The sequence below is a fragment of the Hirundo rustica genome, chromosome 3, assembly GCF_015227805.2.
Source record: "Hirundo rustica isolate bHirRus1 chromosome 3, bHirRus1.pri.v3, whole genome shotgun sequence".
Classification (NCBI taxonomy): domain Eukaryota; kingdom Metazoa; phylum Chordata; class Aves; order Passeriformes; family Hirundinidae; genus Hirundo; species Hirundo rustica.
Genome location: NC_053452.1, coordinates 93,084,026 through 93,101,038, shown reverse-complemented (window position 1 = coordinate 93,101,038; position 17,013 = coordinate 93,084,026). Strand labels below are relative to the sequence as shown.

Sequence of the window (17,013 nt, the reverse complement as noted above, 5' to 3'; positions counted from 1 at the left end):
GGAGTAAATGAAGAGTAGGTAACTACAGCTGTATGTCTAAATAGGAGGATTTACTCTTGCCCTCATCTTTGCTGCAGATCCATTGTCTTCAGCTTGATTGAAAATTTTGTTCTCTTTTGGATGAGTACCTTAGTGATCTAGGCTGGAGCATGGGTGGTTGCCATTGTTTCTGCTAAAATTGGTATGTTTAGAGAAGTATATGCTGCAGAGAAAAATGAGAAAACTGTTTCACAATTTCTTTTATTGGTAGGTCTGCTGTTCCAGTCCCCTAAATAACTACAAACTATCAGACCCTGTCATACCTCACTAAGGGTATGCATTAGGAGAAAATGGAATTCTCTGTTGTCTAATGTTTGCCCTTAACGCTTCTCTGCATTTTTTGTCAACCAAAGTGACTGATCTCCTGCATGGAAATATTTTGCTCTTTGTCCTTGCCTTTAGTCTTTACAATGGGGCTGATTTAAGTCTTCTTTAATTAAAATACAAACAGGATATATATTCCACCCACTATCACTAAGTGTCCAGAAATTATTTTTTTCAAGATTTTGGAAAATTATTTTGCTATGTGGAATATCCGGTGCTCAGTTTCCTGAGCAGTATATTGACTGTTAAAAGGAGGTTCCTGTGGAAATTAATCTGAATGTCACCTGCATTTTTAATCAAAACATGTATGTATTAAATAAAATCTATTCAGCTTTTATCCTCAAAAAATAAAACTTCTGCAAGATTTAGTGGGTGGTGATTATATATATTTTTATATATATTTAAATCAGTGACACAGTTGACAGTCAGCGGTGATGCATATATGCTTAAATGACTGAGACGGGATGCAGAAGGCCTGCAGTGCAAGCTAATAGGTATTTTTATTGTTTTTATCACACCAAACAGTGCAAAAACATAAAACACTTCCTGCCCTTCCTGTTGATGTTCTGTCAGTGATGTCACTTACACTCCACTAAAAGTTTCCAGAGCCACATAATTACGCCATGCTTACGGAATTCATATTCCCTTCCTCAGGTAAACATCCTGTTTGGAAATAAACGTGGTCTGGATGTCCAGGAGAGCAAAATTCAGGCACAAAGGAAGTATATTTGTAAACACAATCCATTGTTGACCGAGAGAGGGGCTTTTAAAGTACAGCGGAAAAAAATTACAACCTCAAAAACAGTACTTCCAGAAATCTGTTTTGAAGACTGTTCATATATTTGATCTCTTACTGAAAAGGAAATGCAATACAAATTGGGGAATTTGAGCTATATACAATCACATAACTAGCATTCTTCTTTGAGGCAGCTATCTAATAGCAAGGAAAGAAAATAAACACTTAAATTAACCTATTATGTTCCAAGTCTGATTTATTAGGTAGAACCCATTTCTTTTCATAAAACTGTCTTTATTATTTTTGGGGGATCTAAATTTTTTTTTTGCCCCTATCATGTGCTACCAATTCATCCCATCACTCCTATTCACATATACCATCCAATTCATTCCTATTTACCTTATACCCCTGATGTGGCTGGGATGCAATTTTGAAAAGTGTTTTTGACACCCCACAGTTTGCTTGACTTTTAACATAGGAAGTATGTCTTTATCTTTTCTGTTATCCAGCATCAGCTTGTGCACCCTTTTGGTTGTTCCTGAGTTTTAGCCACATATCCTGCCTCTCTTTAGCTTTGCACCCCGAGCCACAGTGACCTGCCATAGTGGTGGAGTTGGGGTGAATGGGGCAAACGCTGATCTTGTGATCTTGTCTGTTCTTATGTTATGTGACTCTGTGCTCATTTGCTTGAGAAGTGCAAATCTATTTCTGAGCATTAAAATGTCTGACATATGACTGTGGTGGCACTGCAACATGTGACTCCAGATCTATCTTTGGTGTCATGGTGTGTGTCCCTGACCAAACAGTCCAATAGTAACTTTGTTTGTCCAAGCTGACAGATCAAACAAAGAAAAGTTGGTTCAGTATTTTTCCAGTTTACTGCAGCTGATTAGTAATTTGATAAGGGAATACCTCAATTCCAGGTTTCTCTCATTTTTCAGACCTTGAGCTAGCTGAGCTCACAGAGAATGATGACTTAGCCATTAAATGGAAGTCTTAAATAGTAGATTAATTTTTTCTCATACCAAACTAACTTTGCCCTTTTCCAGAAAGGGCTGGTTGTGTTGAGTTTCAGAATATAACTGTACTTAAGTCCGCTTAAGACTCCTGTTTCCCTTTAATAGTGCCAGATCTTGAAAACAGTCTTACATGTGGAGGGTGGAGATAACGTGAGGCTTTCTGTTTACTACACAGCTGAAGAAACGTTTTTCTGTTCACGCTGCTCTCTGTCTGGAACTGTTAAACTGCTTGTGGGATGGTCCCAATACCATGGCACAGCCAAGCTTAGTGAGCTGGGGAATTCTGTTCATGTTTTTGGTCCCCTGCCAGTCACAGCAGCAGAGCTGAGTGTTATAGCTGGCTACTTCACCTTGGGAGGGAACCACAGATGATAAAGTTAAGACAGGATATTTAGTATGCAGTTAATGGATCATTGGCTTTCTGTTCCCTTTCACTGCAGCTTTTGAGGAACAACTCAAAAATCACATCAAACACCACTAGCTAAGCAGCCATCTCTCCACACCATGAAAAGCAAAGGCTGAAAGCACTTAGCACGGCCACCTCTTCTGCCCATCTCCTCCTAACCCCTCAAATTTTTCCTGTCCATGCCATGGACACAGCTCTGCACACAGCCACCACCCCTGTTTCTACAATGTACTGTATCTGTTCATGAGATCAGGTATTTGAATGAGGCTCAGATCTTAGTAGTTTTAATCTTACTGTCACCTTTCTGTTAAGAACATGTAAAACCATAAATGGACAGAAGCTGTCTGACAGATCCTGATACCAGTTGTCATGGTGAACAGAAAAGACTATTACCAAGTTAATTGAATTGTTGGAGTCCAGGGCACATGGAAAATCCCTCAAGCTGCCCTGGGGGGTCTGAGACCCTGGCTGGGACCCCAGGAGGGTCCCACATGGAGTCAGTTAGAAAACCCATGAAAACAATGTACCTTAAACCTAAAATTCTGTTATTTCGAAGCTAATTTTGTTTTTTTATTGTATCAGTAGTTCAGAGTTGATGCATGTTTGTTTCTCTGTAGGTAAAACAACATGGTGGAAGAGGGAAATGATTGGGCAAATTTCTCTTTGTGTGTACTTTTACTGAAGTTTTGTGATAAATTGTGTCAACAAGTTATAAAATTAATCTCTTCCAGGACATAGTTTAACTTTTAATAATAATTTTCACTAAAAATAGTTCTATAAAATTCTTTGCCTTGTGAAGAGTTTGGTTTACTTATTCAATTATTATCTTGGTATATAACTTCCTTATTAAAAGTTTGGTTCTCTAGTGAAGTGCAGGAGGGTTTCAAGAACTACGCTAGTTACTTTCGTGCTGTTCATAAATTTTGTATGTAGAAGTATGATACTTGCATTCCCAGTATTTGCATTAGTTACTATTTAGAGCAGGCACATAGAATTGAAAGCATTGATCTGTATGTACTTGTATGTGAGAAACTTCAGTTCTTCTTCAGTGATTTTCACTTGATACACAAATGCAGCTGCATGTCAGCAGTGCCGGGAGTAAATACCCTGGGGTCACTTCTAATGCCACCTTCTAGTTAATTACTTAACACCTTTAAACAAGACACTTCGATGTCAAACGTCTTATGCATTGGAGGTTTTTTATATCTGATTTTTATTTCAACAGATTTTGTGAACTAAGGCATATACAAATGTAAAATTAGTTTCACATGCTTTTGTGATAGGAGGAAATGTCTTGTAGGCAATTTGCAGCGTGAGTCATGAAGATGACTTGTCATTGTCTCTTGTTTGTTCTTCTGTCAGCTATTCTGCATCAAACTACTTAAATATTTAATGCTTTCCCCTTTTTTTTCTCTCTGATAGCATGGAGGAGTCTATGTAAAAAGAAGTGCCAAATTCAATGAGAAAGAAATGAGAGAGAAGTTGCGGGCCCAGATGAAAGCTGATACTCCAGTAAGCTTACACCTTCCTTCTCATTACTTTGACTTTTTTAATGGCAAGGGCTTGTTGGAGAAAAGAGCCATGCCTGATATCCACAAACTACTAAGATGGTAATCACGAATTTGTTTTCTTTCTGTGTTTTTACAGTTACTTTCTGTGATTAGAGTGATAACTCTAATTAAACTGAGAAAAATTTGACTGGTTCTTTATGATTGACAAGAACTTTGTGATCCCCTCTGTAGAGGACAAGGGGGATCTGGACTTAGAACATGAACTGTAGTACCTTCCTTGGGAAACCACTCTTTCAAAAGAGAAACCCTCTGTTTCAAAAGACAACATTTTGACTACTGTGTGCTTGTCAGAGACTGATATGCTTGAGTTCTAAAAGTCAAGAACCTTTCCTACCAAATGTTAATTAGTCATCACAATGATCAATCATTTTTAATGGCAATGACATCTTAGAACTGAATAACTTTGTCTGCTGTGCCTGGAGGAGGGAAAAAAACCCAAAACAAACTCACGATAATTTTCTATTTGAAGAATGACTGTTACTGCCAAGTGACTTTTCTCATGACTCCCTGTATGGTTTGTGGCTCAGTGGTTAGAATCACTGTGCTTTGCTTCCATTACTTGCTGTGCATTAAATTTTTTTCTTCCTTTTTGGCCAAGCTAAAAAAAAAAAATAAACAGAAAAAACCCACTAAGCAAGCCTTGATATGGAACAGTTAAACTTCCGTTTTATTTAAAATTGTGTTATTAGGATTTAGACTCCCCATATTGTCAAAACTTTTAAAAGCTGAGACTTGGTTAAAAAGAGTTTGTGGCTTGTTTTGACATTCATAATAGGTTTGGTTTTTTCTTATTTGGAGATAGTGAGTTTTGACTTTGTGCTTACTGAGAGGCTTAAATGAATAAAGTGTCCCTTTTTGGAGAAGATGGTCATGTTCAATGGTAGCAACCTGGGCCCTCATTTCCAGGGAAGGTCCTGGGATGTAAAGAGTTTGTGTTGCCTCATTATTTGCCATGTGTCAGTGGTAAAGATTCTAATTGCTGTAAAACTTGTGGTGTAATAGAATAATCAAAGGCTGCTTGCAAGATGTATGAAACATACTTGCAGTCATCCCCCTAAGCAATTCTTCCCCCTGCAGAGTGCTGGTTAAGGTCATTTTAGTTAGTCTGGATGAAATAAGCCAGCAAAGTGTTTTCTAGCATAGGCCCATGGATTTCTTGCTAGCTAAAGAGTCAGATTCTGCTTGAGTCTGGCTTTTTGGCTCCCCCTCTGCACCCCATAAAAAACAGGGGTTTCTTGTTATTATAAGTCTTTCATTGTGATAAGAGTCTTTATTTGATGTCTGTGTTAAATTAATCTCCTTTATAAAAATGTGTATTTTTCTTTTAATACAGTCTTGGAAAGATATGCTTAGGAACTCATCTGATTATGTCCTTGGAAACCTGCAAATGGTATTCAGCCTTGCTGCAGTGTGTCATTGTAGCACAGTTGGAATCTAAGGAGAGGTTTAAGCATAAAGCTATTCTTTAAAGATGTGAGTTCTGCTTTCCATATGTTTAGTAAGTGAAATAAATCCAGAAGTCTTCGTTTGTGGCATCATCTTTCTTCTTCCTCCTGAGCTGTGTCTAGATTGAAACCCTCTACCTAACCAATCAGAGCTAATACTTAATAAATATGGGACCACTTGGGTACACTTGGTTTTTTTCTGCAGCTTAACTCTGGGAGTTTTGTGGTGTTGGAAATGAGCACAGAACCTGGATGTGCATACCAGGCAGTTGTTGCCATTTACCTCATATTATCAGGTGTTGCAGTATAGAAGAGAAATAAGTGTAACTGCTGCAGAAAATAATTGTTTAAAATCTCTCAGTCACTCCATATAGGGAGTGACAGTTAAATGTACAAAACCAAAGTTGTCAAAAGCTAGTTTACTGAGGCAAATGTTTGTATCTGCAGGGATAAATGACACAGACCATTGAGCTGTCATTTGAGGGAAGGCTAAACTTCTTATAGCCCACTTTATCTGAGAAATTAAATGTAGATGCTATTAAGTGGCCTTTGACCTACAGTTAGTACTGTGAGAAGAACATGATAACCTGTGTCCTTACTGCATTATTCATGCAGTTCTGCTACTTAGCATGACATTTACGAGCAACCATATTGCTTTTAAAATGAAGACATTTTGATCAAGTATGCCCTGAACTCATCAGCTTCATGAAAAAATAACTAATCTACGACTCTGAAATTTTCATGCACTGCATGCTACAGCTCAGGATGGACTTTCCTCAGTTTATTGGGCAGCTGGTGTAGCTTAGTCATTCTGTGTGTACGTGGTAGAGTTCTTTCTTTAATGTAGTGCAAGAGATGCGCTGGCCTTTCAGCTGCTCAGGAAAGATTTATGTACCAATAAAGAAGAGATGGACGGGAATCTGTGTTAGGGGTCATGTTGTTATTTACAATTTCTCTCCACATACAATTTAAACAAAAGAATCCAGATGATTAATGTTCAGTCTGTCTGGAGCCATCCCTTTTCCCATTAAGAAATCGAAGATGTGTAGGAAGACATAACCAGTCCTCTGTTCTCCTCAGCATAGCAAGCTCTTTATCGCTTCACTGTGGACTTTGTTTTGGGTTTTTTTGCTAAATTATGACAAGTAAATTGCAGTTAAAACTGACAGGCAAAGTAAGAGTGAGGCTGCCTCTTGGCCTCTTACATGCACAGTACAGCTTGATTAGTGCTCTGCTCCTTTTGTGTAGGCAATGGTGGACTGCTTGATTCTCCTTGTTGGCCTTGTCTTACGACTTCCACCCACCTGTCTGCTATAAACAACCCCTTTTCCTGCCCTCAGGTCTGCTCTGGTCCACACGTCTTCCCAGATGCAGCGCAGCACTGTCAGACAGGCAAAACTGATAGCAGACTGAAACACTGTTGCATCTGTGTTTTCTTAGTGGGGATCTTGAATTAATGTATTTTCTTACTTAATTCTGGAAGTCACTTTGCTTTTTAAACTCTCATTGAATTATACGCTTAAATGGTGCTCTTGGGACTTTCTTTGATAAAATTCACTCAAGATGATGTGATTTGGTTTAAAATTCTGTAAAATTTGACTGATTGCTAACAAATTGCAATCTTATGTCTTGTTGTGAGTGCAGAGACTGTCGCAGTGTTTAAAGAACACTTTTGTGTTAATGTTTTCATGTAAGCCATTGATGAATGTAAGCCCAGTGAATGGGTATTACTTGATTACTTGATGTGCTTAATCTACTTGATATATAAAGAAAGTTCACTCTTCTGAACAGCAAATTATTCAATTTGATAACTGAAAATGTCACTTCTATTTTTTTATCATGCATTGAGAGTAGGAAATCTGCATTCTGAGATGTAGGATTTATCCCTGTACAGCCAATATTTATCTGATTACGATGTGTTTTGGTTTTGTCATTCACATGACAATGATTTATTTTATGACTGAATGAAGAAATGCCAATCAAACAATAAAAACTTAGAGGCTGACTGAATGAAGAAATGCCAATCAAACAATAAAAACATAGAGGGTACAGATACATTAATACAACTGCTATGACGTTTAATGTAATAATTTTGTGATTTAGTTACTGATTTGCAAATCCCTGACACTTGTAAATCACAGAGGTCCTTGCCTGCTGTTTCCACATCACCTTTTGTATTTTGCTCCAATTATACTAGATAGGCTTTCTCATACCATATGCTTTTAGGTTATTGATCTGAGTGGTAATGTTTCTCATCCAGTACACCAGAAGCATACTTTCTAGGCAGTGGTCTAAAGGGATGCAGATATTAACCTGTCTAGCTGTCACGATACAATAGTAGCAATAATAATATTAAAATCAGGCAAGTGCATTGTTTAAGACAATTTTTAATTTCATAAATTAAAATATTTGTTTTCCCTTCACCACGTAAGGAGAGTACAGTAAATGCAAGATACCTTTAGTCAGTAGTCACTCCTTCATGCCCTATGTTCTTCTACAGAGTAGTATCTACTCATTCCAGGGTGTTCTCCAAAGCCCTTGGCCACCTTTTCTTGCTGTATGTTTATGGTTTTTCTGTATTCAAGGGATGCATGTGTTGCTTCGCTGCTTTCCCCTGCTCCACCCATACCAGCTCAATTTGTGGCACTCCAGTCTATCTCAGGGACGTCCTCAGCTGCTCCATCCCCTCTCTGGAAGCACGGTCCCTTGTTAGTGCCATTGCAGTTTCTTTTTGCCTGTGAGACCTTGACAGTGGTGAGGAAATGAAGCATTGCTGTTTGGGAGAATGCAGTTGCTATCTTCCATTCATTTCATTTGTGGGTTGTGGCAAGTGCACAACAAGTGCGGCAAGGCTCCAACAAGAATCAGTAGGGTTCTACTAAATGAATCCTGATCCACTCCTTGAAGCTTTTAAATTGATGAGAGATACCAAGTTTATTGACACCCACCCATTCCACAGAAGGAATGAAAGTACCACATACATGAGTATAGGGACCTATTGCTTGGGTTAAAATTGGTGTCTCAATGAATCAGGAGCTGAGGTAATCCAAAACTGTCTCTGCCGTTTTGAACACGAGCACTGTAATTTGGAGCAATAAGGTGTGTAATTTTTATGTAGCTAATTGCCCTAATTGAAAATCTTTATAAAAATGGCCTAAACTGCAGCTGGTGTTTCTAGGCAATTAAAACATTTCTACAAGTTCTTATTCTAGGTTCAGGGGAGCTTATTTAGTTATTAAAATCTTAAGAGATTTGTAGTTCTTACAGTCTTTGGAAATAGTGCTTAAGGATTTAACTTCTGCTACTCATTGTGGGAGAAAAGCCAGTGGTGCTGGTAGGCTTACCTGTACTGGCAGGATATCTTTGTTTTGTGCAGGACTGTATGTGAGTGTAAGTAGGTCATCTATTTACATTCATGGATTCTATTCTGTTAAAACAGTCCTAATGAGCTATGTAGTAGGTTATTATATGCTGAATTTAAAGCAAAGGCCATTTCTCTGTCTTATGCTTTCCACTCAGATACTCAGATTCTGGTCAACAAATGTGTTTGGCTGCTTGTGTTTTAGAGGTTTACTAGAATAAGTGAAATATAATTTCAGTCCCTGGTTTGTATTACACACACAGGACTGGAGTAAGCAGATACTGTTCCCTGTTGTGTAATCAGCTTTTGGGGGTGATTATCTGCTTTGAAGACCAGTAACAACATTGTCTGCTCGTAAGTGCTGAGCTATGTGCCCAGAATGGTGTTCCTGTCCTGTGTGCTTCACTTCCTTTGCTCTGTGACCTATTACAGTCACTGTATTACCCTTTAGAGCTGAGCAGTGCAGTCTTTAATGGGGATGGAGGAGTGGAACTGGAGCACCTCATCTTGCAGTGCCATTTTAAGCATCCAAATTACAAGATTTTAACATAAGTACATTTATGAAAAGGAAAAAAATGCATCTGGATTTGAATATTATGTTCTTTCCAGCTAACTCTGAAAAGTTTTACTTAGTCGCTTAGATATCTCAACATTATACTTCATAGATGAAATATATAGATGACTGGGGGAAGTGTGGACTACATCTGTGTCTAAGGATTCCTGTACTTGTCCCTGTACTTATGCTACTGTTATATATGAAAAAGTAAGCACTTTGACTCTTAAACCCATTTTCTTTTGTTCCCTCACCACCAGTCTGTATGCATCTTGGATATCTGTTGGTCCTTGAATATTTTTGGACTTCACTTGCCTCTGCAGTCTGCCAGTGTCCCCCAAACATATTGTGACAGGTTCAGTCTTTCTCCTACCTCTCTTTACTCTACTGACACTGGTTTTGCTATTTATAATGTTTATTTTTGGGTTATTTCCCCTGTCAGGTTCTAGGCTATATACTTAGCTCTCCTTTTTCTTGATCTCCAGCTGGCTTTTCTGGGTGGCACATTTCCTAGATTTCTTCTCACCTCTGTATTTCAGTGCACCTTTCAACCTTCCTCACTGTGGGGTGATTCTGGAGAGGTCATTTACTGGGTCCTGTCTTTTGGCATTCAGCCCTTTCTCTAGCTGTTCTGCAGTTGTTAAGTGCAAATCCTTAAGTGCACACTGATGTCTTGCGGGCCAGAAGCACAAAGTTGCATTCCAGTGTGTCTCTTTTTGAGTTTTAATTTAATTTTGCATCTTTATATGATGTGCACTCCCAATTATCAAAGTCTCTGTCTGATCACTGATAATATTCCTTGAACTGTTTTGTAAATCCATTATCTTGTTCTCTTTCAAATGTTTCTTGAGACTGCTTTCTGTAAAGTTAATAAATGAAGTATTTACAGTAGGCATTTTACTATGAATGTGTCATGTTCAACTACATAGCAGTTTTCATTTGTGAGCATAGTTGCTTCTGTAATATGAAATTTTCACTGTTTAAGTGATGTTTTGCATCAGCTTTGTTTGTAGATTATGCAAGACACACACACACACACACATACACACACAAAAAAAAAAAGGAAAATTGTCAAATTTGACTGCTCCGATTTGGGTACACAATTTTACAGTCAGATATGCAGATAGATACTTAGGCAACCTTTATCTGTGTAGTGATTTGAGAACCCATAGAGAGTTTGATGATGAACAGGCAAGCAAATGAATTTACTTCAGAAATCTAACCTTGCAGACACACATGCTTAAAGGAATGTGACTTTAAAGTTCAAGTTACGCGAAACTATGAGTTTGAATTCCTAATATATTAAATATCCAATTTAATGAGGCACATAAAGGCACATAAGATCTATCATTATTTTAATTAATAGTATTTCTAATAATGAATGAATTACTGTATCTTACTATAAGAAAAGACTAGAGGCAAGATCATTATTAAAAAAAAGAGTTGGTCACATTGTAATGTTTTTGTCTGTCTTGTCAAAATTTCTTAAAGCTGATACTCTTGTTGATATCAGCTGCTCCTAACTTGCTGACTTCTGTTGACACGTGCTATCTCCCTCCCTAAATCACATGGAGTATTTTCTATGGTGTATTTTCAAAGGAAATTATTTTCAGCCTCGAATAGTAAGTTTCTTAGAGCGAAGAAATTTTAGCTCAAGTATTCTGATTTTCTTTTGATTCTTACAACAGTCAATGGTGTGAGCTAAATATAATATGGGCCTATCCAGTGTTGATAATGTCTATAAAAGCAATCAGTTTACATTCATTATAAGAATTTGTCACTTTTTTTTTTTTTTTTAAATTCCACAGATGTATTTAGTGATTTTTCCAGAGGGGACTCGTTACAATCCAGAAATACCAAAAGTCATTGCGGATAGTCAATCATTTGCTGAAAAGGAAGGTAGGCAAAAAAAATATTTAAAGAATTCTTTTGTTACATTGCTAACATATATTATATAAAGTTGTTATATAATATAAAGATCATCTCACCTTATCTGGACTTTTAAACCTGCATGATTGATATTTAAAGGTTTAGAATAGTATAAACTACTGTTTCTCTTACAGAGTAAGATTATAGTAGTTCATGTACAGATATTTCATGCATTTCGCACTGTACAACAGTAACAGTGCTCCAGAAGACTTGCTGTAGTTTCTGCCTATAGCTGTGTATTTCATATTTTCTTGCTCCTTAAGGTTGTAAGAATTGCCTACATTGAACCAGGGCACCAGGCCGTCTGAGTTGATATTGCAGCTCTAATTACAGTTGTTAGTCAGTATAAAGAGTATTTTTGCATAGAGCTTGTTGTGTCTTAAAGTCTTCCATCATTTCACTTTTAATTAGTGTTAGTACTCCTATGGCATTTTGGTTTTGTTCCTCGCTCACCTTCCAGTCTCACTGTGCCTTGGTTGACCTTCATTCTGGAGTTACTTTGATTGTTGGCACTGTGGGATTGTTTCTATAACCGCAGATGGAATTACTTCATCTTTGGAAAGACCTGCAAAAAATCCAAGATTTTCCATATTTTCTCACATCATATGCACATAAACTTTAAATCAAACAGTTCAGTGAACATGTTTCCTGATTTTGTTTTTTCCTGTTGACCAAAAGTGAAATAATTCACTCTAAACGTAAACAAAGTATAACAAATAGGTCTGGTAAATCCATCTCTGTGACACACTGAAATGAATTCACAAGTCTGTGGATCAGCCTGTTGATATAATCAAGCTATTAAGTATTGTTAACTCCTGTCCAAAAGGATATATGCTTTTCTTCTCCTTGGGAAGAATGGAATTTGTTTGCGTGTATGAGCAGGAGAGCTGAAGTCATAACGTATTTGTTCATCGCTTCAGTTTCCTGTCGGAAATGAAAGTCAAATGTTTCATTTAGGTTGGTGGTTCTTTGAGAGTTCAGAGGGAGGGGGCTGTTTAATAGGATTTTTTTTTACTCACCTTCTTTTTCAGGGAAAAGGCTCTCATTGTTTTCCTATTATTTTATTTCACCTTTTAATTATATCTCTTCCATCTGTAAAACAGTAAAACAGTGCTTTTGTGCTTTCAGAGCACCTGTTTGTTTCTTCTACTGTTTTTCTCTCCAGTACTGCTCTGATTTTATTTTGCAACGATTACGCCTTTTAAAAACGATAGATAATTATTAAACAGGAAGCATCTCCAAATCTGTTGCAGAATCGTCTTGATCTCCTTCTCCCCACTGCTAAATTCTTTTGTTGTTGGCCTCTGCCCCACTTTTTATGTGGGGAGAACGGGAAACAGTCTGTGCTCCCCTGGGGCCCTGCTGCCCTGCATGTCCACACAGAAACAGATACTCATGGGAACTGGAGCATCCCCCATGCAAGTGTGTTGAGAAGCAGGGGCCGACCCTGAGAGCAGAAGCAGACTGTTCTGAGGGCTGAGCCTGGAGCACGTACCAGTCCAGGGCACGTCCCGGTACGCCGGGAGCTGCACGTGGCTGCCGGCAGCATGGGATCCCGGCTCCCCAGGGCCCCACCATGCTGCTGTGCAGTGCTGCTGGCCCCGGCTGGTGGCTCGCCCTCAGCAGCCCCGGCGTCCCTGCAGTGCCGGCTGGGTGCTGGAGCTGCAGCGTGGGCGCCGTGGCCACAGGCCTGCCGCGGGCACGGGCAGGCCGAGCGATGGCCGTGCTCCCTGGGCGCGCTGCTGCGGGACACCGCCGAGCTCCACCAAAAACACGCCTTGCCGCGCGTGTCCAAGAGATCCGGGAGACTTCTTACTTCCTACAGTTTTAGGGAGGGTAGTAACACACAATAGTTCTGCCAGCCACAGGAATGAGGAGGACATACTGTAAGCTATGGTTTTAAATAAAACTGCACTTCATTATTTATGGGGATATAATGAAGTCTAATAATTTAGTCTTGTCATCGTAGTATATTTGTTACAGAGCGTGGTGCTTCAGCGTGGGCCTTACCAACATGCAGAGGAATTTGTTTGTTTGTTTTGTACCTTGAAATTATTTTTTCCCGACATTTTTGCTCAGTTTTATGTTAAGAAAATACTACAAGTGTAATATTGGGGAAAATGGTTTAATTAAGAAGAATTAAACTAGAAATGCATGTTAGAACCAGAGCTATTACCCCCAAAGATAACAAAGCTATTCCTGGAGCGCAAGCGTAACTCGATGTTTGTGATGCTGGCTGAAATACTGGTTTTGACATTAGTGTGCAAATATGTTTTAGTAGTTTTGCAGAGAGGAAGGATAAAAAGGTTTTTGTGGGATTTTACTTTTACTCTTCATGAGCTAAATGCTTTTCTAGAGAAGATTCATTGATTTGGGCAGAATTCTTGGGCTGAACTTAATTGCCTGCTCTTAGTGGGACCAGTTGATGAGCTGTATCTCATATCATGATGTTCAAAGTTTTGCATACGGTTACTGGTTCTTTACAGTTGGTCCTAGGACCAGTTCAACAAAAAGAAATTGAAAATTAATTTTTAAAAAGCTGATATTGACATACAAAGAAGTGTTTTGACATTGCTGATTTCAACTATTATGTCTTCACTCATTGATATGAATATTTAAATAAATCTTAAATGTCTATGAGTAGGATGGAAGAATATCAAGCAGCAAAAAAAAATTAAGCTTGAGGTAGCCCTTGAAAGAGAGGAAACATTTTAAAATGCCAATAATAATTCACATTGCAGTTTGTTTTGCCATAGGGCTTGGGTGCTTGGGTTCTACACAAAATCTTGATTTCTAGCAAGAACAGATGGTTTTCTTCTTTACGAGACAAGCAAATCAAACACGTAGGGTGGGTCCATTGTAAGTTCTGTCCGCTGAATTGTATTCAGTGAGAATTAGCAACAGAAAGTTGGTTAGTTCCAAGAATACTGATTTTGTGGTGATGAACTGAGAATGTTGTCATCTAAGGGCAATGCTAGTACCTTCGAAAACTGAAGGATTACTCTAACCTTTTACAAGTGGCAGAAGATTCCCCTCATATCAACTTCTTACCTGGGATAGAAGGTAAACTCAAAATATGTTTGATTATATTGGGAAAGAAACTTGTTGACGTCTCTAAAACTAAGCTGTTTGGTTATTTGTGGTAGGATTAATGCAGGAGTTAATCATAAAACAAGTTAAAATTTGTGGAGTTAAGAAAATTAATCCAGTATTTATATTTTTTGGCCAAAATAACAATATTTGCTGGAATTTAACAGCTACAGCAAGCTACATAAGCTATGTGTTGCCAGAATATCAGATGTAGATGTGTGCTGGGTTTTCTCATTTCTGGTGGAGGTTTCCAAGCTAAGAGGCATGTGTGCCATGTAGCTGGATTTGAGCCTGATACACCTCATTGTCCTCTCCTGGCACAAAGTATGTGCCTGGGTGAGATGACTCCAGCAATTACTACCAGGACGGGCTCTCCTACCATGTTTCAGTATGGTTAGTGACTCCCGTGTTTCTAATGGTACATCTTGCAACATTTCCATAATCAAATATTTTTTCCTCTGCTCTATCAAAGAACTAAGAATATGATGGCATGAGTTTTGCCCCTTGTCTTCTGAGCTTTTGCATTCCAGTTTCTGGTATTTAAGTATATAGTCAGTAGTTGAGTTTGCTTTTGTTTTCCATTGTGTGGGAGTAGTCTGCCAGCATGGTTCCTGTCTTCAAAGTCTGATGCAATCATTCAGTCAGCTTACATATTGGTGATACCTTTCAGGCTTTGTTCCATGGGTTTAGGCATCTTAAAAAATGCAAGACTTCTTCCCCACTAGTCAGTGAGCTTGAGTTGCTGAGTCCAGTTTTAATATGTACGTGGCACTCATATTTTCATAGGGATTTAAATCAGCTTGTCATATAATAAAGTGGTAATTTTTATTGAATCTATTTAATTCAGACTGTAAATCTTTTAAACCTGGGTCTTTTTAATGATACTGGACTAAAAAGAAAAATGTCTATAAACCCCGCAAAATACATGATAGTTATTTTTTGTGCCAGCTTCTGGTATAAAATTTATTTCATTTGTATGTAGCCAAAACATCTATGTGTAGATTTCTTATAATTTTGTAGTAGTCAGTCATAGAATCATAGAATATGCTGTGTTGGAAGGGACCCATCAGAATCATTGGGTCTGAATCATGACCCTGCGCAGGATATCCCAAACACCACAAATGTCTTCGGTTTGGTAGAGTATGAATTTTATCAAAATGTTAGCAAAAGGCATTTTAAGAATTTGAAAATAAATATAAATAATCCAAAGCCCTCCTACTCCTAATATTACTAACTCTAAAAAGTCAGAGTTGAAGGGATGAGAAACGTCTTAATTTTAACTTGACTTGGTTTTGCTGAATGAAGACAAACCAATCTTCCCTGGTGAAAGACGTTTTTGTAATTTGGTATTAATGTTTGATTTCTAACAAAGGTAATTTCATCAAGCAAACATTTAAGGTATGCATTTATTATCTTCTTTGGTTTTATGCAGAAAATTTGCTAATATAAATATTTTTTAATGCTAAGTTTATCTTGACAAATATGCTTTCTGCTAAGATGTTTGTGTATGCAGGATATGCTTATCTCAAAATTGTTTTACAGGTCATGTGAAAAAAAGGTGTTTCAATGGAGTTAATTGAAAATGTTTCCCTTCTAGATCTTGGCATCAGTTTTTGATTGTATTCTAAAGCAATTCAAAGGATTCAATATCCATAAAAGTTATTTTGAATTGTCTCTAAAGAAAATAGCTTTTGGTGGTATTTATTTTCTACACTTTGATGGAAGCAGGCTTGGTCTAACAGTGCTCAGTGAGGTGTTAGAATATAGAATATTCTAACAAATATTCTGGCAAAGAATATAGTTTTAAAGAAGAGTGGGTTATGGACCTTGAGTAGCATTTGAAACCAATCATTAAAATGAAGTAAGGATCTGTGTTATTAAAAGTTATCCTTAGGAAATAAAGTTAGGAAAACAAAAAGCTACATTGTATTTCTGTAGATACCCAGGAAGGAAGAAAATGTACCGATGTGCGGTGTCCCCCATGTCTCTCTGTGAGCTGGTCACACTTCCTGAGGAGATTAGTTGCATTTCCTGTATACTTCAGTTCATGGTAACAGAAAAACTCTTTTTACTAGTGAATGCAGTTTTTTAATACAGATGAGTCCTTTTTCTGTAAGTCAGTGGAGTACTAGCATACAAATGGATGAGCTCTCCCACCATTTGTTGTAAGTCTAGCTATGGTCTCTGTTTTCAATATGTAAAGCTTTGAATCACTGGAAGCATTCCAGAAAGCTGGTGGGAACTCAAGAGTTGGGTGAGTACTTGGGACACTGCACGTAACTGCAGAGCTTTCTGTCTGCTATCTTCACTGCACACACATCACATGAAAAAGGAAAGATCTAATTGGTCTTGAAATCAATTCATCTGGTTTCAGTTTTTGTGTACTTGAAAGTTGAGTTTCAAGTACATGGTTTCATGGGGAGGGGAGAGGGGTGTGCAGACCTCAAACTAGTTCTGACAACCACTTTCAGTGAGCAGTTAACTTTTGTTGATGAAATGTGGTAATGCTAATGTAACACACATAAATTAGAGCTGAGAAT

The 17,013-nt window shown here is 38.0% G+C and overlaps 1 protein-coding gene across 1 annotated transcript in view; it reads left to right on the top strand.

Moving 5' to 3' along the window:
• The window catches only part of AGPAT5 (1-acylglycerol-3-phosphate O-acyltransferase 5), a 55,360-nt gene that overhangs the window by 16,929 nt on the left and 21,418 nt on the right, over nt 1-17,013 (top strand). Inside the window, exons 4-5 of the mRNA XM_040059605.1 lie at nt 3,947-4,036; nt 11,263-11,353. Of these exons, the coding sequence (XP_039915539.1) occupies nt 3,947-4,036; nt 11,263-11,353 (181 nt within the window). The remainder of the gene's footprint in view (nt 1-3,946; nt 4,037-11,262; nt 11,354-17,013) is intronic.